General features: G+C 43.7%; 1 protein-coding gene across 1 annotated transcript in view; it reads right to left on the reverse strand.

Moving 5' to 3' along the window:
* Positions 1 to 1,070: 1,070 nt before the first annotated feature.
* The window catches only part of LOC123391793 (glucokinase regulatory protein-like), a 28,630-nt gene continuing 5,380 nt past the window's right edge, over positions 1,071 to 24,320 (reverse strand). Inside the window, exon 5 of the mRNA XM_045079334.1 lies at positions 1,071 to 1,814. Coding sequence (XP_044935269.1) covers positions 1,766 to 1,814 — 49 coding nt within the window. The 3' untranslated portion in view covers positions 1,071 to 1,765. The remainder of the gene's footprint in view (positions 1,815 to 24,320) is intronic.

Here is a 24,320-nt window from a genome sequence, read left to right on the forward strand (position 1 = left end):
TGATCCACCTGTGCTGTTGCAAATGGCAAGATTTCAATCTTTTTTATGGCCGAATAATATTCCATTGGAGATGTATATCACATCATATTTTTTTCCATTCATCTCCCAATGGATGTATAATTCTATTTTTATAAGGTTCAAACGAGGCAAAATTAATCCATGACTGTAGACATCAGAATAGAGATTGCCTCTGGGTGGGAGGAGAACAGACTGGAAAGGATCATGAAGGAACTCTCTAGGACTATGGCAGTATTATAAGCTTGACTGGGGGTGCTAGTTAATAGGTGTATAAATTTATCAAAACTCATCAAACTGTACATTTAAGATGTATGCATTTTGCTGTTTATAGTTATGCCTGACTGAAAAGTGTATTTGACAAAAAAGCTATTTTTACATATATATGTACTAAGAAATTTTATTAATTATGTATCAAGGTGACACTGAGGAATTTACACTATATATCCTTCCGGGAAAGCAACGATCGTTTGCCCTCCCCAAAGAGGGGAGCCAGGCCTTGGTTCTTAAGGACTTAGTTTTCCCAATCCACAGCAAGGAGTTAAGTTTCGCCTGCTGAAAAAATTGGCAAGAACCTAAAAGACACCCCTCATGTAAGACTAAACCTGTGGAGGATTTTTAAGCTGAGTTGTGCCGGAGGCCTAGTATTTGGTGTTTCCAGGGTGGAGAAGAGCAGGCAGCCGGCTTCCTGGTACGGAAACAATGCTGCAGCTGCAGCTACACTGGAATAATGAGGCCCTGAGCCTCGTGGGATTTAGGTCCTCCTGGTCCTAGGACCTCAGAGATAGTAGACTGGGAGTCTTGACAAAGGTCTCTGTGACCAAGCTTGGCACATTGGAACTGAGCCACAGTTTTTGCCTTCAGATGGCAAAGATGAAAAGCAACAGTTACTCCTATGGTTTTAAGGACCTAACCCTCTGGGCACCTGGGTGGGTCAGTTGGTTGAATGTCTCTTGATTTGGGCTCATGTCCTGATCTGAGAGTCATGGGATCAAGCCCCACATTGGGCTCCATGCTCAGTGGGAAACCGACTTGAGGTTTCTCTCTCTCCCCCTCACTGCCCCTCCCCCATGCTTGTGTACACGCTCTCTCTAAATAAATAAAAATAAAATCTGTTTTTAAAAAAAGGACCTGAGCTTCCACCATTTGGGATAAACTTCAAAAGCTCCAGAATTCCCATACAATACAAAGGTTGGGGGAGGAAAAACTGACCCTGGGCTTTTTAGACAACCTAAAGCAGATTATACTCGATGTAGACAAGAAACTATATTTGCCCTTTCTTATACCTAAGTGTTCTGGAACAATGCACACCTGTTAAAGTCAATTAACTTTCATGCCTCACCTGTTACATGGGGAAAAGTGGACATTTGTCTTTTCCTCTTAAAGATGTTAAAATGAACTTTGCAACTTTAAAAAACATGCTGCTTTAAAATGAAAATATTATATACCTAATGTCACTTATCATGTATTATGAAAAAGAGATAAAGCGATGTATAAATTCCCAAGGGGTTGACAAATTTTGACAACGAAAGTTTTGAGGGTCCAAACAGGCTGGGAAAAGCTGCTGCAGGTGGTGGGGTGCTGAGAGATTTTGTTTGTTGGTTCAGTCAGTTTTGGCGGAGTGACACAGTCAGCCGTGGGAAGCTCTGTGCGTGTGGTTTCTCTTCCATAAAGCCAGGGCTGTGTTCTATGCTCTAGCCTGGAAAAAGTTGGTAGGAGACCAGCCAGCATACCATAAATAGATGAAGTCCTAGTGAGGACAGTAATACTCCAGTGGGATTGCTGTTTGAGAGATGTTTCTGAGAAGAAAAAACATTGAAAGGAACTTTGTGGCCAAATATATTGCTAACTAGATCTACCTCCAAGATCTAGGGTATAGGCTAAAGCTGTCCAATAGAATTTTCTACGATGACGGAAATATCCAAGATCTGCTCTGTCCAGTGTGATAGCCTCTAGCCACATGTGATACTTGAAACGTCCACAGTGCGAGTAAGGAACTGAATTTTAAATTGTATGTAATTTTGGTTAATTTAAATTTGAATGGCCCCACGTGGCCAGTGGATACCGGACTGGGTAGCACAGGTCTAGACAATTAATTTGAGCGGCAAGGTGAACGTGTCCGCATAGATTTTACAAGCACTTCAAATGGCATAGCTAATTTTCAGCCTCCGACCACACAACTTCTGCCTAATGTTTCCTATTTTGTTCATAATGCCATCATCTTGTCAGTTGTCCAGGTTTAAAATTGAAAAGTCCTTTATTCATTTCACAAACACCCAGGGAGCACTTACTAAATGTCAAGCAGGATACTAGGCGTAGGGAATACAAAGATGAATATAGTCCTTGTAGGAAAACAGTGATAATATTTATAATTAACTCTTGTATTTGAGGTCCGATCAGGGAAAAAACCAGACTCAGTCCCTTCTCTCTTGCTGCTTTTCTTTTCACATCCAAACTTTTGTCACAATAGCCCCCTGAGGGCAAAGACTTTCGTCCCTTCCATTTACCGCTGTATCCATAGAGCCTAAAGGAGTGCCTTGTACAGGGTGGTGGTTGCGGCTGGTCAACATCCATCCGAGGACCGAATCCGCGCCTCTCCTACCATCCGGCTTGAATTCCCTTTCCCTCCTTCCCACTACCTCCTTAACAGTCTCCAACTGGCTTAGCTACCCAGACAACTGCCACAGACACTTACTGGCGTGATTTTAAAGTTTCACTTTCAAACTGTGGTCCTGGGTCAGTAAGGTAACAGTATATAAAATCGATACACAGAAATTCATTGCATTTCTATACACTAATAATGAAGCCATAGAAAGAGAAATTAAGAAAACAATTCCATTTACAACTTCATCAAAAATAATAAAAGACCTAGAAATAAACTTAACCTAAGAGTAAACAAGGAGGTAGAAGACCTGTACTCAGAAAACTAGAAAAGACTGATGAAAAAAACTGAAGATGGCACAAATGGAAAGAGAGTCCTTGCTCCTGGCTTGGAACAACAGATATTGTTAAAATACTCATGTTACCCAAAGCAATCTACAGATTTGATGTGATCCCTTCCAAAAAAATCATCGGCATTTTTCACAGAACTAGAACAATCATAAAATTTGTACAGAACCACAAAAGATCCCAAACTGCTGAAACAATCTTGGGGGAGGAAAACAACCCATCTGGAGGTGTCACAATCCCAGATTTCAAGGTATACTACTACAAAGCTATAACAATCAAAATAGTATGGTACTGGCACAAAAACAGACACACAGGTCAATGGAACAGAATAGAAAGTTTAGAAATAAACCCATGATGATATGGTCAATTAATCTTCGACGAAGGAGGAAAGAATATGTGATGGGGAAAAGTCTCTTCAACAAATGGTGTTGAGAAAACTGAATAGCTACATGCAAAAGGATGAGATTGGACCATTTTCTTACAACATACACAAAAATAAACTCAAAATGGGTAAAGGACCTGTATGGAGACATGAACCCATAAAAATCCTGGAAGAGAGCGTAGGGAGTAAGATCTCTGACATTGGCCACAGCAACATTTTTCTAGATATGGCTCCTGAGGCAAGGGAAAGCAAAGCAGAAATAAACTGTTAGGACTACACCAAAACAAAAAGCTTCTGCACAGCACAGGAAGCAACCAACAAAACTAAACAGCAACTTACTGAATGGGAGAAGATATTTGCAAATGACATATCCGATAAAGGGTTAGTATCCAAAATATACAGAGAAATTACACAATTCATCACCCCAAAGACCAAATAATCCAATTAGAAATGGGCCGAAGAGAGGTGCCTGGGTGGCTCAGTCAGCTAAGTGTCCCAACTCTTTATTTCAGCTCAGGTTGTGATCTCAGAGTCATTAGATCAAACCCCACGCTGGGCTCCACACTCAGGGCTGAGTCTGCTTGAGATTCTCTCCCTCTCCGCCTGCCCCTCCCCCACACTCATGTTCTCTCTCTCTCAAATAAAATCTTTTTAAAAATTTAAAATAGAATTATGTTATCCAGTAGTTGCATTATTAGGTATTTACCCAGAAACTTTGAAAACGCCAATTTAAAAGGATATATGTACCACTATGTATATAGCAGCATTATTTTTTTTAAAGATTTTATCTATTCACTTGAGGGAGAGAGCATGCATGAGTAAGGCGGAGGGACAGAGGGAGAGAGAGAAGCAGGATATCCCTGAGCAGGGAGCCTGCCAGGCTTGATCCAGGACCCCAGATTCATAACCTGAGCTGAAGGCAGACACTTAACAAACTAAGCCACCCAGGTGTCCCTAGAGTAGCATTATTTACAATAGCCAAATTATGGAAGCACTCCATTGATAGATGAATAAATAAAGAATATGTGGTATATATATATATATATATATATACATGTATATATGTATATATATATATGTATACACACGTATATATGTACATATATATATACACACATACATACACACAATGGAATATTATTCAGTCATAAAAATGAATGAAATCTTGAAAAAAATGAATGAAACCTTGTCATTTGCAACAACGTGCATGGATCTAGAGAGTATAACGTGAAGTGAAACAAACTGGTCAGAGAAAGACAAATTCCATGTGATTTCACTCACATGTGGAATTTAAGAAGCAAAACAAATGAACAAAGGAAAAATAAAGACAGAAACCAAAAGATAGACTCTTAACTACAGAGAACAAACATGGTTACCAGAGGTGGGGGATGGGTGCACGGGATTAAGAGTACACTTATCTTGATAAGCACTGAGTGATGTACGGAATTGTTGAATTACTATATTGTACAACTGCAACTAATATAACACTGTATGTTAACTATACTGCAATTAAAATTTTAAAATAATAAAATAATATAAAAATTTCCTTTCATTAAAAAAAAATGTGACGGGGCACCTGTGTGGCTCAGTGGGTTAAAGCCTCTGCCTTCAGCTCAGGTCATGATCCCAGGGTCGTGGGATCGAGCCCCACTTGGGCTCTCTGTTCAGCAGGGAGCCTGCTTTCCCCTCTATCTCTGCCTGCCTCTTTGCCTGCTTGTGATCTCTCTGTCAAAAAAATAAATAAAATCTTAAAAAAAAAAAAGAAGACCTTAGACATCTTTTTTTTTTTTTTTTTTAAGATTTACTTATATATTTGAGAGAGAGAGAGAGAGCATGGAGCAGGGGGAGGGGAGGGAGAAAGGAGGAGGGAGAGATCCAGACTCCCTGCTGAGCGCAAGGCAGGTCACAGGGCTTGATCTCACAGTCCTGAGATTATGACCTGAGCCTAAATCAAGAATCACAGACCAACTGAACCACCCAGGAGCCCCCTGACATCTTCCCATTGCATATAGAATGAATATATATGTATAGATACAAATTCTTCAGCCTGGCATTGAAAGCCCTCTACAATGTCACCTCTGTCAATTTTCCAGATTTTTCTGTCACTGACCTCCCTATACTTCTACCTTCCAACCACATAGGTGTCCTCTCTTCAAACATATCCAACACTCTTCAGTTTCCCCTGCTTTCCCCAATCCATTCCTTCCAACTGGAAAGTCGTCCCTACTGTCTTCCATCCACCCTATCCATGTCCAAAGCCCTTCCCTTCTTCTGAAGCACAATTCAATCCTGAGCTCCCCCAGAGGCATTTTCTAGATCCCCCTGCTTCAAAAGACTGCTTCCAACCTCTTCAGCAATATTTATACTTCTACTAACTCTTATCATTTTCTCTTTCATTATGTATATATCCATCTGTCTCCCCAGGTTCGCCTAGAGTTCCTAGAGGGTGGGGTTGGGGTTTTATTTTTCCTCAATGTCTAGTACACCACCATACATAATAGGAGCTCAAGGTTTGCTGAAATAAACTGAGCATGATTGACACTTCTAGGAAGACATCCGTAGGCACTGTCTCAACTCCCCTCTTCCCCCACCCAGTTCCTCCCCTGGCCCAAGAGGTAGGCATTTCCAGTGCTTCAGAGGCAGGGACGGGGAGCAGTGGATTTCCAGGGAAGGTTGCATCACATACCTCTGAGGCTCTCTTGGCTGCCACCTGCTCCCTGCTCTGTCTTCCAGAGAAGAGCAGCCAAAGCCCCCAAACGAGGAAACCACATAGCAGTAGAAGGCTGACATATGACGGAGGCGGTATGGCCAGCCCCCAAATTGGTGCCATTTCTCAACCCCATGCCCCTCTCGGCCAAATAATATTACCCCTCAGGGTTGTGACTCCATATGAAATCACAATGGTCATTGCAAGGTCAACCTGGCAGGGCCCAGCCATTGTGCGAGCTGCTTGGGTCTCTTCTCAAAGATGTGTCCATCAGAGGCCCCTTCCTGCAGCTGCCCATGGGCTCTGCCTTGGCAGCCAATGCTCAGGGAAGACCTCCTTTAGCATTCTACTAGGATTGGGTTGGCCAAGTTGGCATAGAGAGTATGGAGGCAAGATTTCAAAGGAGCAGCCCCTCCAAAGGGCTTGTCTTGTCCTATAAGCATCTTCTCTGGAACCATTCACTCCCTAGAGGTCCAGGTCTGCTGTCATATGTTCCCAATCACGAATTAGAATACTGAGGCAAGTACATTTAGGAAAGCTAGGCTATTTTAAGTACAGATACTCTCAGGAAATGTGATTATATATGGTTTCCTAACTCCACAAAGTTTGACACATTTCTTAGTTGCTATAGCATAGAAACAGAGATGAGATGTCACTTAGGGAAATTAAATGATCTTAGAGGATCACTCAACTCCAAAATCCATAGTCTCATTTTCTAGAAGATTTATTATGTCATTACACCCAGAATTAACTGGATTCTCTATGGTTAATTCACTGTAAACAAAATTTACAAAGAATCAACTTATGCTATACTAAAGATGAATAAAACTGGCCAGGGTATTTTTTTTCTTGTAGGAATGTTAATTTGGAAGATCAATTCAGTTAAATAACTATTGAATAGCAGGCACTGTTTTTGAAAAAGACAATGATGGTATCTTACCTTACAGAATTTTCAACCCACTGGGGCAGCCAAAGTAATATTCTCAGTAAGCCCATCATCAAGGAAGTGGTTAAAAAACACATGATGTGTCCATATTATGAAAGACTTTGCAGTCACTATAAAGATTATAAAGAATGATACTTGATAGGCTGAGCACACCTTCCGTGGCAGGTTACTAGTATATGCCAGCCTGGAGTTCTAAGGTTAGGGGTGGAGGTACAGTTTTGGTTCTTAGAACATGTGTGTACAATTTGACAAACACTTTTTAAAAAGGATTTTATTTATTTATTTGAGAGAGAGTGAGAGAGAGAGGAGTCTCTGAGCAGGGGGAGGGGCAAAGGGAGAAGGAGAAGCAGGCTTCCCACTGAGCAGAGAGCCAGACACAGGGCTTAATCCCAGGACCCCAGGATGGTGACCTGAGCCAAAGTCAGACCCTTAAGCAACTGAGCCACCCAGGCGCCCCACTGTTTTCTCTATGTGTTTAAAAATGTATTCTTTGAGGGTATCTGGGTGGCTCAGTGGATTAAGCCTCTGCCTTCAGCTCAGGTCATGATCTCAGGGTCCGTGGATCGAGCCCTGCGTTGGTCTCTCTGCTCACTGGGGAGCCTGCTTCCCTACCCCTCTCTGCCTACTTGCGATTTCTGCCAAATAAATAAAATCTTTTAAAAAATGTATTCTTCGTGTCTTGAATATTCACTCACCATTATGTTTGAGTTATCCACGCTACTCTGTACCTCGGGGATTCATTTTTATTACTTCATTGCATAGTATAACCATTGCATAACTCACTTTTTTCTTTTTCGATTTAAACTCAATTAGCCAACATATAGTACATCAAAAGTTTCAGATGTAGTGTTTATCAGTCATTGCCTAACTCATTTATCTATTACGATATTGATGGACATTTATTTTCCATGTTTGGCTGTTATAAACAATGATATTAAAAACATCCATGTCCTTGTATCTTCATGGATATATATTCTTGTTTCTCTATGGCCATGGCTCTTAAGCTTTAACATACATCAGAATCACCTGGACAGTTTGTAAAAACACAGACTGCTGGGCCCAACCCCTAGAGTTGCTGATAGATTAAGTTTGGAGTAAAGCTCAGGAATTTGGCATTTCTAAGACGTTTCTAGCTGTTGCTGGTACTGTTGGACCAAGGACCACACTTTAAGGACTCCTGCTCTATAGTATCAACCAAGGAGTGGAATGGTTGGGTTCTAGAGTATGTGTAACTTAAGCTTTAGGAGACAGTGCCAAACTGTTTTCTCCGGAGTGGCCGTGTCAATAGCTCCCCCAGTGGTGAATGGCAGTTCTTCCTGCTCCATTTTCCTGCCAACGTGTGGTTTCGGCAGGCTGTTTCCCTTTAGCCAATCTGGTGTATGTGGTAACAGTATTCCATTGCTTAACTTAAATCTCTCCGGTTACTAATAATTACTAACTTGTGAACACATTTTCATGAGTTAATTGGGCATTTTTCTCATTGGGCATTAACTCATTTCATGAGTTAATTGCTGCATTCCAGCTGCTAATATTTTGTTTAGGATTTTTGTTCCCTGCTTTCATGAATGAGGCCATCCTGTGATTGTTCTCTCTTGTTCTGTCTTTGTCAGGCTTTTGGTATCAAGGTCAGGCTAGACTCCTGAGTTGGGGAATATTTCCTCTTGTTTTTAATGCCTGAAAAAGTTTGCACAAGATTGAAACTATTTGAGGGGCGCCTAGGTGACTCAGTGGGTTAAAGCTTTCGGCTCAGGTCATGATCTCAGGTCCTGGGATCGAGCCCCATGTCAGGCTCTCTGCTTGGCAGGGAGCCTCCCTCCCCTCTCTCTCTGCCTGCCTCTCTGCCCACTTGGGATCTCTGTCTGTCAAATAAATAAATAAAATCTTTAAAAAATAAAATATTGAAACTATTTGATTCTTCAACATTTGGTACAATTTGTCAACAAAGCTTGGAGTTTTGAGTGACAATTTTTTTAAAAAGATTTTATTTATTTACTTGACAGAGATCACAAGTAGGCAGAGAGGCAGACAGAGAAAGAAAGGGAGAAGCAGCCTCCCCGCTGAGCAAGGAGGCCCATGTGGGACTCGATCCCAGGACCCTGAGATCATGACCCCAGCTGAAGGCAGAGGCCTTAACCCACTGAACCACCCAGGCACCCCGAGTGAAGATTTTTGACCAAAGATTTCATTTATTTGAAGGTTATAGTGTTATCGAGAATTTATACATATTTTTAAATACTTTATTATTTATTTTTAAATCAGAGAGAGAGTGATCACAAGCAGGGGAGCTGCAGGCAGAAGGAGAAGCAGGCTCCCCACTGAGCAAGGAGGCCCATGTGGGACTTGATCCCAGGACCCTGAGATCATGACCTGAGCGGAAGACAGCAGCTTAACCAGCTCAACCACCCAGGCATCCCAAGAGTTTGTAAATTTTTTTGAATCTTCTTTGGTGAGTTATATTTCCTAGTAATTTTTTCTGTTTAATCTACATTTGCAAATATATTAACATAAAATTATTCAAATGCAGTACTGTCTTCTTGTTTTTATGAGATTGGTTATTTGAGTCTTCTTTTTTCTGTTATCTTTGATCTTGTTAGAAATTTGTTGATTTGATTTTATTTTTTTAAGGATTGTATTTATTTGAGAGAAAGAGTGAGTATGGGGGGGGAGGGGCTTAGGGAGAGAAAGAAGCAGACTCCCTGCTGAGCAGAGACCCCCCCCCCCGCCCGCCCACTGTGGGGCTCCACCCCTGGACCCCAGGATCAGGACCTGAGCCTGAGGCATGTGTTTAATCAACGGAACCACCCAGGCGCCCCATGTTTTGTCGATTTTAATCAATAATTTCAAAGAGCCAACTTTCTGTATGTTTGCTTTCAATTTCAACCATTTCTCCCTTCGTCTTTCTTATTTCCTCACTTCTCCTTTCTCTTTTGCCCCCATTTTATTGAGATATAATCGACAATTCTACTTTCTTTGGATTTATTTGGCTGGGGTTTTTTTCCTAACTTTTTGAGATTAATGCCAAGATCATTCACTTTTAATCCTTTTTCCCTAATATAGGCATTTGAGAGTATACATTTTCTCCTAAATACTACTTTAGTTTTGTTCTGTAAGTTAGGACACATAGAATTTTTATCATTCCGTTCCAACTATTTTCTAATTTCTATGGTGATTTCTTTGATCCATGCATTATTCAGTAATTCATTTTAAGTTTCTAGACATATGGGGATTTTTCAGTTATCTAACAAAGTTGGACTGTGGCCAGAATATATACTTTAATTTCACTCCTTTAAGTTGTTCTAAGACTTTATTCCCCATTTATGGTCAGTTAAAAAAAATTCTCTGTGTGCTTAAAAATTCTGCAGGTATCAGGGGGCAGCTGGTGGATCAGTCAGTTAAACACTGGACTCCGATTTTGGCTCAGGTCAGGATCTCAGGGTCCTGGGTGGGGAGTCTGCTTGGGAGTCTCTCCCTTTGCTTCTGCCCCTCCCCCTGCACATGCGTGTGTGTGTGCGTGCACGCTCTCTCTCTCTCTCCGCTCTCAAGGAAATAAAACTTAAAAAAAAAAAAGTCTCTTCAGAGTTTCCTCTTCTGCCTGGGGTTGGGGGGATGTCTCTATGACCATTTGGTCAATTCTGTTCATCTCCATGTTCAAATCTATACTATTCCTAAACTTTTGTCTGCTTTTTGTCCACCAATTACTAAGACAAGTATGTAAAATTTCTCATCATGATTGTGGATTTGCTTATTTCTCCTTTGAATAGTGAGAATATTTGCTTTATGTATTTGTAAGTTTTATTTAAAATCATCATTTATTCCTGGTGAATTAAGTCTGGTATTACTAAAGACCCTCTTTATCTCTAACAATACTTTTGGCCTTTAGTTCTTTTGTCTGATACTAGTATTGCTATAGCGATTTTCTTTTGATTGGTACTTGTATAGTGTATCTTTTCCCATTCTTTCAACCTTTCTATACCTTTTTAATATTGGATAAATTAAAAAATCTAAATATATGCTATTGGCAAGAGACACGTCTAAAACAAACAGATTTTATTGGAGCACTGACAAGAGTAGGCAATGAGCTGGACAGGGGCTGGAGGCAGGGATGGTGGTAAGTAGGTTACACATTAGAAGCCTGGGGGCAAGACACCCTGACTTTGTGGCTTCCAAGTCCCCTGGGCTAACAGACCAAGAGCCACAGGTGCAGAACAAGCCACTCTCCTCTTCCAGCTCTGCCCCAAGGTAACCCCTAGACTCATTACAATATATTTGTGATGGGGTTTTAGCCCCCCACTTCTCATGGGGGAAACCTGCCCTGATGGTTCAGGGACAAACTTTGTAGGATCAAAAACTAACCTCCCGGGGAGCCTGGGTGACTCAGTGGGTTAAAGCCTCTGCCTTCAGCTCAGGTCATGATCCCAGGGTCCTGGGATGAAGCCCCACATCTCTCTGCTCAGCAGGGAGCCTGCTTCCCCCCCTCTCTCTCTGCCTGCCTCTCTGCCTACTTGTGCTCTTTCTCTCTGTCAAATCAATAAATAAAAATCTTAAAAAACAAACAAACAAACAAAAACCTAACCTCTCTCAACCTGTGGGAGGACTTGCTCAAAGGATTGGACGCAGCCTCTATTAGAGGCTGACCAATGTATGACGCAAGACCCCCTCCACCCCCCACCCAACACACACACACACACACACACACACACACACACACACACACTCCTGCAGCCCCAGGGCAGTTGCCTTCTCTGAGCCTTCCCCCTTCTCCCGCCTTGAGAGTGTACCGTCCTCAATAAACTGCTTTGTGCTTGCTGCTTTCTTCTCTCCTTATTTAAACTCAAGTTGGTTAACATACACTGTATTATTAGTTTCAGCGTGGAGCTTAGTGATTCATCAGTCCCATATAACTCCCGGCGCTCATTACATCACTGTCCTCCTTCATGCCCATCCCCCCGCCCCCCCTCCCCCCCTCCCCCAGCTGTCTTTGTGAGAGCGCGGCTCCGCGCGGAAATCTTTCGTGGGGAATCCAAGAGCCAAGACCTCCACTCACACAGCCAGACTGTCCCACCCCAAACGGCACGCCCTCCCTTTCCAGTTCCCTTATGCATCCCATTCTATTTAACGCAGTTACTAAAACATTGGGATCAAAATTACCCTTTTACGAGGCACTTTCTATTTCATCCTGTTTTGTATTTCTTTTTCTCTCATTTCTTGCCTTTTCGTTGGATAACAAAGTATTTTTAATTAATTACTCCATTTGTTCCTTTACTATGTAGAAGTTCAATTCTGTTTTTGTTCTTTCAGTACAAGGGTTGACAAACTGTTCTGTGGGTCAAGGCTAGCCTGATGCCTGTTTTGTAAATAAAGATTGGCTGGAGCCCAGCCACACTCATTTTACTTCCGGTCTCTGCTCTGCTACAACAGCAAGCAGTTACAGTGCCAACCATACGGGGTGTGCAATGACTAAGATCTTTACTATCTGGCCAACCCCATTTTTAAAAAGATTTTATTTATTTATTTGACAGAGATCACAAGTAGGCAGAGAGGCAGGCAGAGAGAGAGAGAGGGGAAAGCAGGCTCCCTTCTGAGCAGAGAACCCAATGTGGGGCTTGATCCCAGGACCCTGGGATCATGACCTGAGTCAAAGGCAGAGGCTTTAACCCACTGAGCCACCCAGGTGCCCCGCCAACCCTATTTTTTTGATGCAACCCCTTTAAAATGCAATATACACACTTAACATTTCAAATTCTTAAATTAAAACCTCTGTCAAGACCCTCTGAATATTTTAATTATATTTACCCCTTTCCACATATAGGTTACTATGATCAGGAATTTTATTTTCTTAATAAACTATATTTTGGAATAATTTTAGATTTACAGAAAAGTTGCAGAGGGAGCCCAGTGAGTTCCCATACGCCCTTCACCCAGTTTCACCCAATGCTAACATCTTATAGACTTTGGTACATGTGATTAACACTGGCACATTTACTTTTAACTGAGTGCCAAACTTCATTCCGATTTCACCAGGTTTTCCACGAAAGTCCTTTTCCTGTCCAGCATCCAACCTAGGGCCCACACTGGATGTAGCTGTCATGCTTCTCTAGTCACCTCTGGTCTGTGACAGTTTCTCTGACCTTGACAGTTTATAGGAGTACTGGCAGGCAGGTTCTTACATTTGGGTTTCTCTGTTTTCTAGAGGCTTAGACTGAGGTTATGCACTTTGGGAAAAATACCACAGAGGCCACATGACCTTCTCATTACATCATCTCAGGTAGTACCTGATAGCAGCTGGTGTTTTGAATCTTCATTACTTGGCCAAGGTAGTGAGTGCTTGCCAGGTTTCTCCCCAGTGAAGCTATCATTTTTCTCTTTCCGTACTCTGTTCTTTGGAAGCGAGCCCCTATGTATAGCCTACGTTGGAAGGAGAAAGGGGTTGTTAAGCTCCATCTCTTGCAGTGGGGTATATCTACCTACATTATTTGGAATTCTTGTGTAGGGAAGATTTATTTCCTCCTCTAATTTATTTATTCAATTATTTTGTTATATCAGTATGAACTTATGCATACTTATTTTGAACTCTGTGTTATAGTCCAGTCCAACATTATTTTGTTTGTTGCTCAAATTGTTCCAACGTTGGCCACTGGGAGCTCTCTCAGGTTGATTCCTATGTCCCTTTGATATGATCTGATTCTTTTGTTTTTATGGGCGCTTCTTTACTTTCTGGCATTACAAGATGCTCCTGGCTCCCCTTTCTGTCTCTTCCTCCCATGACAGAGCACACCAGCCTCTAGTTTATAGGTGAGCCCAAATCTTCTCTCCTCCAGGATGGAAGCATTTCACACCTCCTAGACTCAGTGCCTAGGATTTGACCCCCTCCCTGTCCAAACCATAGCTGAATTTGGATTGGATCTTAGACATTTTGCTGTGCTTTAGGGCCCATCACTGAAGTCATATCGAGACCCCATGATCTCCTACCTGGTCCCAGTGTCTTCTTTCAGCCTTACTGTCCCATGTGCCTGGCCCTAGCCTAATATTCAAGACCACCCATGTTATGAAAAGAATGACTGATTGAGAGGACAGATCCTGGGCTCCAGTTTTTAATATATTAAGTTTGAAGTATATGCAATATCTAAATATCTCCTACCCTCACCTCTTACTTTTGATTGAGCAAATAAATATAGCAGGAAATTGTTTCCTTCATTTTCCACAATCCAACCCAGTCTTCTGGGATAGAGCCTTTCATCGCTTCAGCAGAATTACTGCCTTGTGTTGATAATAGATTACAGCTTTCTCAACCTCAGAAGTTTGCTTTATTCAAAATAATGGTAAATCTTGTCACCCTACCATTTGTCTCTGGATAATTTTAAAAAGTCTTTGAACCTCTTTAGCTCTGCCCAGAGGACAGGTTCCATTGACGATGACCTGACTCTCTGATATTGGAACCACACATCAGTACAAGTGTCCAAACATTCCCAGGTTTCCTTTGGATGTTCCCTCACCCCACCCCAACCTTCTTTCTTTGTTTTCTTTTCTTTTTTTTTTTTTTTAATTTTATTTATTTATTTGAGAGAGAAAATGAGAGAGAGCATGAGAGGGAATAGAGTCAGGGGGAGAAGCAGACTCCCCACTGAGCAAAGAGCCCAATGTGGGACTCGATCCTGGGACTCAATCCTGGGACTCCAGGATCGAGTCCTGAGCTGAAGGCAGTCGCTTAACCAACTGAGCCACCCAGGCACCCCCAACCTCCTCTCTTCCAAACTTTTCCTTGAATCTTGACCTTCCCCGTAATCTCCCCAAATAAGCCTACTTTTTTAATCTATCTCAACTGTCTCTGTCATGTATTGGAATTGTTCTTTTGTGCTTGTGAATTCCTAGGTGGTGGGGATCAGACCTTAGCCATCTTTGTCTCCTCCAGCTGCGACTCCATCAAGTTCATTATACCTGAACATCACACACAACTGAACCAGACTTGAACTGACTTGGTACTACTGCACCATCCAGGTACTTGGCAACAGAACACAACAAAACACCCTCTGGACTTCTAGAGTCCTCCTGCATCCAGCACTGGGGAAATCGGACCCTGAACCATATCCATCCCACATCTGGGAGCAAGGCTACGGCAGGCCGGCATCATCAACAGCATCAACGGGGTACTCTGCCCTCTCCCTTGCTAGAGAGCTGGGTACCTCTTCTGACGACCCTGCTCACAATGCCTAGAAGAAAGAGGAATTGACCCAATGAAGACAAGCAGGAGAGTTCTAGGTAAAGAGAAGCAGAAATCTTTTGCAGGACCCTTTCCTCACTTTACCCATCTTGAGCTATGGAGTTAGGAAATGCATTTGTGGAGGATGAAAACCAAAGGGATGAAACTGAAAAGTCAGGGGAGTGGTGGTTGAAGAAAATGGCCCTGGTAAAGGATCTCAGGTCAGTGCCAATGTATGACGTCAGTGCCAATATATGACAGGGAAGGAGTGCTCCGATCGAGGCTGGAGGCCCCCAGACATTTTAGGGGCACTTACGACTGACTTTACAAGGCTGGTGACTCTACCTCATAAAACCAAAATCTCTTTGGCTCCTTAGCGGTCACCCTACTGCCTGAAGGTTCCAGGGAGCTCCAGAGCTTTTCCTTGTGTACTTCTCGGGCACAAGGGGGAGCCAGCGCTCTTTTATCAGAGTCCTACGCCCTAGGCACTGGAGGTCTGGAATGGGTCTGCTTTGCCTTCCCCATGTCCAAACAGTCGGAGCTGAGGTCTAAAATGGACGGACCCGGGTTCTAGTGTTCGTCGCACCCCACCACCAGAGGCTGTTCAACACCCCCAGAGTTCTGGATGTCCCCCTTACAAACTAGGGCAGGGGAAGCAGCTCTCACTTCAGGGTCTACTCTGTGGATGCAGCTTTCAATTCTAGGGATGAGGAGCCTGCTGTCCTGCCTAATTGGGATCCTTTCTCTGGGCGTCCTATGTTGGGGATACAACTTTTCCCCTTCCTCTGGAATCACCTAGGTTCCCGCTTCTCCCTGCGTGTGTGAGTCCGTGCAGGAGCCAAAGGTATGCGCAGGTGCGCGCACACACAAATCCACATGTTGGCGATGAGGGATACAGAGGTGCTGGGATAAGGTCTGGATCAGTGGACAAGGAAATGGGTTTGAGGGGCAGGGCGGATGTAAAGAAATAAACCGGTTGTTGGGACCAACCCATGCCACCCGTCGTGTCCCACCTTTAATTTATTGACTCTGATCTACGAGATCGGAAGGTTAACTTTTCAAAACAAGGCATTTCATTTTATTTCTGAAATCAGAATATGCCAGTGGGTCAAGGGCAAGAACCACCCACACCACCACCACCACCACCACCACCACCAAAGTACAGAGCCTCTTTTCCCCCACCCTCTGCTGCGGGTGGCCCCGGGAACTGGGCCTCTCCTCCTACTCCCGTGCTGTGAGCCCACCATGCCTCTAAGGGCTTCACGCGCCTAGAAATACCAGTTCACAGCGGGGTAGGCTCTGGGGCTTCCAGGGGGTCCGCGCTGCGCTTCCGACCTGGCGCAGAGAGGGCGCTCGGGACAGCCTCACAGACGGACGGACGGACGGAGCGGCAGCCAGCCGCGCCTGCGCCTCGGGGAGGGAGCACCGACATAGGAGGTTCTGCGGGGCTGCTGGGATCACCTGTGGGGAAGAGGCAGGGAGAACTGAAGCCAGAGAGAGTGAGGCCATCTGCGAAGAGCCCCGGAAGAGCCAGAGCATTCAGTGGGGGTGTCAGAAGCCACTAGATTAGATGCAAGCACTGAAGGGAGTTATCAAGACCAGAAATTGTAGTCAGGTGTGTTAAGAACAGAAAGACGCCTTCCCCCAGGCCCAGAAAACTCTCATTCATCCTTTAAGACCCATTTCAAAGGCTCTTCCCTCTCTTTTCTGGCTCCCCTCCTCAACAGACCCCTTTTCTGCACCCCTGCAGCAGCCGTTCTGCACCTCTGTCCCTCCTTGTCACGATTGCAACGCCCCGAGGAACAGGGAGCTCATTGGCAGAACGTCTCTAACTTTGTAAACCCAGTACCAAGCAAGATTCCTGATACACTGAGTCCTGAGGTAAATGTTTGCTGATTGACTCGCTGCCGGCAGGATACCTGCTCCTTCTCGTGTGCGAGCTGGATGTGGAAGGAGATGGGAGCAGCCCAAATGTCATCCAATAGTGGCTGGGGGAAGTGGATCACCTGCAGGAGGGTCTCGATGCATCGAGCCTTGGGGCATGGAGCCTTGAGCTGTCCAGAGAACAGCTGTGGAAGAAGCAGTAATGTCAGTGTCCGCTAGAAGGCAAAGGCAGGGGCGGGGGGCGGGGGTGGAGGAGGAGAAAGAAGTGGGAGAGTTGCAGGCAGGCGCCTGAGATCCTGAAGGCTGGCCACAGAGGCTGCAGAGAAGTGATCCCCATAGGTAATCCCAAACTCACAATCCCCAGGTGTGAAGAAAAAGGGTTAGTGGTGGGCTTTGATTGGCTGGGTTAAACTGGAGGATTAATGGCAAACTGGTCACACTTTCAGCCGCGTGCCTCCAACCCCATAGGCTGGTATCTTAAACTCAACTCACTCTTCTGGTTTCCTCCTTAACCCTATCCTTCTTTTATACCCTGCCAAGGTGGCTCATTGGCCAAGCTGTTCCTTTTTGTCACCCTCCCCTCCCCTCCGCTAGCTCAGCACTGCCCAAGAGTAATATAATGCGAGCCACAAATGTAATTTAGGATTTCCTAGTACTCCATTAAAAGAGAAACTGAAAAATTAATGCAAAAATTAATGCAAAAGAAACAGAAAATTAATTTTAAATGTTTTATCTCATCCAATATATCTAAAATATTATTTCAACATGTAAATAATATTAAAAATCATCGGTAGGATATTCTACAATATTTTTGTATCATGTCTTTGAAATCCAGTGTCTAGTTTATAATCCCAGCTCATCTCAGTTCAGGTACTGAATTTCTATGTAAAAGTAAAATCTAGTTCTACCAAAACAATAAAGTTGCATTTAATGAAGAAAATTACCTGCTTCAGTTTTTTTTTTTTTTAAGATTTTATTTGTTTATTTAACAGAGAGAGAGAGAGATCACAAGTAGGCGGAGAGGCAGGCAGAGAGGGGGAAGCAGGCTCCCTGCTGAGCAGAGAGCCCCATGCGGGGCTCGATCCCAGGACCCTGGGATCATGATCTGAGCCGAAGGCAGAGGCTTAACCCACTGAGCCACCCAGGTGCCCCTACCCTGCTTCAGTTTTTAAGCAAAACTTCAAGTTCAGCTCCTCGGACACACTAGTCACATTTCAAGGGCTCAGCAGACACATATGGGTGGTTGCTGCCATTTTGGATGACTTGGGTCTAGCTAGATTTGGCAAGCTCGAATTCTGGTCTGGCTTTCAGTCTTCCACGTAATCCTCAGATGGGCCACTCTGTGATGGCAAGGCCTGGATCAGACAGATCTCTGATTCCCCCTACCCACCCCAACTCCAGGATCTTAAAGAGCATAATGCACTTTTCTTTTTCTGGTTGGTTGTTTCTATTGATTTGAGAAGGTTTTAGGGACCTGGTGGGTCCTCACTAAAGCTCTTTGATTGATTCCCTTTCCACAGGGTTGTCAGATTTAGCAAATAAAAATACAGGATACCCAGGAATAGGAATTTCAAGTGAATAATGAAAAGAATACTATAAGTATGCCTCAAATATTGTATGAAATACACTTATACCCCCCCAAACCTTTATGTATCTGAAATTCAAATGTGTCCTGTATTTCTATTTCCTAAACCTAGCACCCCTCCTTTCACGACCAGCGGTTGCGCTATGTGCTCAGCAGCAATTCCTCCTCCTCCTAGTACCAGCGCCTTGACCTTCCTCAGAAAACTATCGTCCCTCCATTCTCAGGCCAGGCTGTTTGACTGAGACTCACTTCCCACTCTTTGCTCCAGGGCCATCCCACAGGGAGAGCACATGAGCCAGGCCTGGGCAGAGGGCGGCTTTCCCCTGGAGAACGGTGACCAGCTCAGGGATGGCATGTGACCCAAGACAAGCCACCTTCCTCCCAGGCATGCATGGGAATCACGGGCACAGATTACACTCTCTGTCCATCCGGGCTGCTACATTGGTAGGATGCAGGGCCGGCACTGCTGGGGCCCCGTTTGCCACCTGTTGGAGAAAAGCTGCCTGAGAAGGAGAGCAACCTAGGAGAAAGTTCAAGGCTGACATTCTCTGGAGTACATTGTTTAGAGTACTGGGATCTGGCTATCCTGGGACCCCAGTTACGTGAACCAGTCATGTGCCTTGTTTAGCTTAAACCAGAATGAACTAGGTGTCTGTCCCATACTTGTAACTGAAAGAATTGTCTGATAGTTATAATCGCACAGGCATGCCCCAAGCATGCACATGCGTTCCCTAGAGGGGAGGATGAGCCCAATAAGACAACAGCAGGAGGAAAGTCAGCCCTTAGCTCCACCCACGTCCATAGCTCCATGGCAGCCCAGGCAGGAGGCCAGGCCCCAGCCAGTCATGTCCCATCACCGCCTACCTGCAGCATGGCCAGCGCCCTCCAGAAGAGCTTGGAGTTGCGAATGCGCAGGTCTAACATGTGGTTTTGGAGGATCTTCCCAAGAAGCACATGGGTCCCCGTACTCACGGTAATCAGCACCCACTTGGTGCTTAGCTCATGCTGGAACTTCTGAACAGGGCGCACACACACGGGGGTCTGGGAAATGAGAGGATGGGAGAGCAGCAGGGTGCAGAGGGCCCTATTGTCAGACAGGAACCCAGGGATCAAAAACCAAGGACCTCAATACAGATGGAATTTGTTTGACCAGCCCCGAGTTTAGATGTTAGGACGGTAGTTGTAAACCAGGACTCTCCCTGGCAAAACTGCTGCTGTCACACATTTGTGGTTTTGACCCCCCAGGACACACATCTCATCTCTGAGTTCTTGCACAGAAGGGTTTTGCACTTATCAGAATGTTCCTTTTGCCCCCCAGGAGCCTGACAGGGGAGGAGTGAAGGTCCTGGGACTCATTCCACTCAACTAAAGGCTCCTGGAGCAGAGATGGTGTCTTACTCTGCTCCAGAGCCCCAATCTTTTTGATAATGGCTGATACATGGTTATTGATCAATATACATTTGTTGAAAATTAGTTTAATTTAACCCCTATAACAACCCAATGACCTAGGCTTTTTTATCCTCATTTCTACATCTGTGGAAACTAGAGGTCAAAAGTAAAGTAACTTGAGGGGCACCTGGGTGGCTCAGTCAGTTAAGCCAACTCTTGAGTTTGGCTCAGATCACGATCTCAGGGTCAGGAGATCGAGCCCTGCTTTGGGATCCCACGGGAGATTCTTTCTCTCCTTCTCCCTCTGCCCCTCCCACCACTTGTACTCTCTCTTTCTCTCTCAAATAAATAAATAAATCTTAAAAAATAAAAAGAAGTAACTTAAGGGGCCCGTGGTGGCTCATTCGTTAAGCGTCTGCCTTCATTTCAGCTCAGGTCATGATCCCAGGATCCTGGGATCAAGCCCTGCACCCTGCTCCCTGCTCGGTGGGGAGTCTGCTTCTCCCTCTCCCACTCCCCTGCTTGTGTTCCCTCTCTTGCTGTCTCTGTCAAACAAATAAATAAAATCTTAAAAAAAAAAAAAAGAAGCCACTTGAATAAGTTTATATGATAGTGACATGTAGAATCGGGACCTAAATCCAGGTCTTCTGATCTGTGATGAAGGCATTCCCTACTTGGCCACAATCATCTCCTTGGGGGGGGAGTAAGATAACGTATATGAAAGCACACTGAAGACTAAAACACTGTGCAAACACACAGTACTGTGAGTGAAAGCCCACCTGTCCTTGGCCCTCATCTCTTGCCCTTATATAACCTTCTATTACTACACTTTGCATCTATTACTGTAACAAGAGTCCAGAAAACGAATTGAGGGGATTCATTACTGGGTCCTCGCCAGGCTAGGGAACAAGCTACCACTACTTCTGCCTCCTTATTCTGGCATCTTAAAAGGAGCAGGTCACACACCCCTTGCAGAGGGTATATTGAAAATACTTAACAAACGATTGACAAGGACATGAGTACTGAAGAGGAACATTTGCAAGGATGTGGCTGGAGCTAGAGACTATGAGGATAAATGAACTAAGTCAGTCTGAGGAAGATGCACACCGTAGGATTTCACTTGTGTGTGGAATTTAAGAAACAAAACAAACAAAGAAGAAAATGAGAGAGAGAGAGGCAAACCAGGAAACAGACTGTTAGCCACAGAGAACAATGGTTACCAGAGGGTAGTAGGTGGGGGCGGGGGTGGGTGAAGCAGGCGATGGGGATTAAGGAGTGCGAGTGCGCTTGTGATGGGCACCGGGTGTTGTATGGAAGTGTTGAATCATGATATTATACACCTGAAACTAACATTACACTGTATGGAATTACATTACATTACAGTAATGTATGGAATTAAATTACACAGGAATTTAGATAAAAACTGAAAAAAAAAAAACAAACCAAGAAAAATATATTAAGGCTCATTTGTCAAAAAAAAAAAAAAAAGAGTGCACGCAGAAATCTGACCAATCGGAATGAAGCTAGCTAGTATGCAGTACACAGACTGCCCTGTGGGAAAGAGATCAGTCAAATCTGGGTTATATCATTTATGTCACTGACCATCAAATAACCATTTGTACCATGAACTATCATTAACACAAAAATATTTTCAAGTGTACATAATCTGAATCCAGACACATTCATTTTAAAGTCCACATAGAAAAAAGGCAGCAACTGTACCTAGAAAAATCCTTAAGAAGAAGAGTGAGAGAAGCATTAACCTTTCAAATATTAAGCCCATAATAAGCCTCTGTATTTAAACTGAATGGCATTATCACATCAATAGACAGACTGGTAGAACAGAACAGAAAGTCCAGAAATAAACCAGTGCACATGGGAACTAAGTATCTGATAGAGGTTGCACCTCAATTCACTCAGGAAAAGATGAATTTTAAAAATGTATTGAGGTGGGGCGTTTGGGGGCTCAGTTGGTTAACATCTGCCTTCAGCTCAGGTTGTGATCTCAGGGTCCAGGGATGGAGCTCCCCATGGGGCTCCTGGCTCAACGGGTAGCCTGCTTCTGCCCCTCCCCCAGCACCTTCTCTCTCGCTCGCTCTCTCTCTCTCAAATAAATTATATATATATATGGAGAGAGACAATCAGATAGTCACATAGAAAAAAATTAAATTGGGTTCATACCTTAACCCACAGAGAAGAATAAACTAATGAATTGCAGGTCTAAGTGTTTAAAAAAAAAAAAAAAGGAAAGGAAAAAAGAAATCATTTTTACCAGAAGAAACATGTACTAGAAGAAAACACAGGTGGAGTCCCTTTATAACCTGGGGGTAGCAGAGAGCTTTTTGTGCCTCACGGTCCAGATTCAACAAAAAATGGATTAATAAGTTCTACTCCAGTAGAATTAAAACAAAGACATTTGCATGGTTAAATCCCAAATGAAATATTTACAATGCATATCAGAAATAAAGAACTAATGCCCCTGATTTATAAAGTACTAAAAATCAGGGGCTTGGTCAGTTAAGCTTCTGCCTTCAGCTCAGGTCACGATCAAGGCCAGCATGGAGGTCATTGCTTAGCGGGGAGCCTGCTTCTCTCTCTCTCCCTCTGCACGTTGCTCCCCCTGCTTGTGCTCTCTCACTCTCTGTCTCTCAAATAAATATATTTTTAAATAGAAATAAAGTACTAAAAATCAAGGGAGCATCCAGACCCCAATACTATTAGAAAATGAGTGTATTTCATGTATTTACATGAACACACAGTTCACCACGAAAAAGGTTTACTAAAGACCTTTAATAATGTGAAAGAATGCTCAACCAAACACATAATCAGTAAAATAGAAATGAAAACCACACAGAAATAGAATTTCTCATCTACCATATTGGCAAAAATTCAAAAGCTTTTGAATGCTTTTAAAGAGGCGATGGGGAAGGTGTGCCTCGGTGGCTCCGTTGGTGAAGCATCCAACTCTTGGTTTTGGCTCAGGTCCTGATCTCGGGGTCATGGGATTGAGCCCCATGCTGGGCTCCACACTCAGTGCGGAGTCCACATAAGACTCTCTCCTTCCGCCCTCCCCTCCCTCCAATAAATAAATAAATCTTTTTTTTAAAAAAAGGAACTATCGGAAACGGGCAATCTCCTGTGTTGCTGGCACAAGAAGCAAAATGGGACAATCCTTCTGAGGGGAAATGCTGCCGTACCTCATGGAATTACGTATGTATTTGTCCTTTCATCCAGCTCTCGTTCTTCTAGGAATTTACCCAAAGATACACTTCTACATGACAGAAACACACGCATGTTCATTGCATCATTATTGGTAACAGCAAAACGCCGGAGACAACCAAGTGCCCTACATCAGAGACTGCCCCAATCATTCTTGCACATGTACAGTCTACACACAAATGTGAAAAATAATGAGGAAGGGTTTTATAAACCCAAGTGGAGTTATTTTCAGGATATCTCATTGAAGCACAAAAGAATATACATAGGACACTGCCTCTTGTAAAAGAAAAAATTGCAAAGTACAAACAAATATGCTTTTTTTGCAAAAAGAAACATAGGAAGGCAAGTCAGTAACTAATGAAATTGTTTACCTGCTGGGATGAGTGGAAACAGGTGGAAGGAAGAGTGAAGGGGAGGGGACATCTCCTTATTATTCAGTTTGACTTTAAACCACGTTGTGTTTTACATATTGAAAAGATAAAGTGATATCGAAAACAAAAAACTCAGGGACACCCGGGTGGCTCAGTTGGTTAAGTGTCTGCCTTTGGCTCAGGTCATGATCCCAAGGCCCCCGGATGGAGTCCTGCAATTGAGCTCCCTGCTCAGCAAGGAGCCTGCTTCTCCCTCTGCCTGCCGCTCCCCGTGTTGTGGTCTTCCTGTCTCTCTCTCTGACAAATAAATGAATAAAATCCTAAAAAAAACCCAAACCCTCTAAAATGGAAAAAAAAAAAAAAAAAGGAAATGAAACTCACTATATATCATATTGATAACATAACTACAGAGAGAGGAAAAAATTTAATCCTAGTGACTTTTTTTAAAAGATTCTATTTATTTATTTGACAGAGAGATCACTAGCAGGCAGAGAGGCAGGCAGAGAGAGAAGGGGAAGCAGGCTTCCTACTGAGCAGAGAGCCTGATGCGGGGCTCAATCCCAGGACCCTGAGATCATGACCTGAGCCAAAGGCAGAGGCTTTAACCCACTAAGCCACCTAGGCACCCTAATCCTAGCAACTTTTGAACACTTTATGTGTCTTTTGTGGAATATGG

This window comes from Mustela putorius, unplaced genomic scaffold (assembly GCF_011764305.1).
Source record: "Mustela putorius furo isolate JIRA1106 unplaced genomic scaffold, ASM1176430v1.1 tig00000281_pilon_pilon_pilon, whole genome shotgun sequence".
Classification (NCBI taxonomy): domain Eukaryota; kingdom Metazoa; phylum Chordata; class Mammalia; order Carnivora; family Mustelidae; genus Mustela; species Mustela putorius.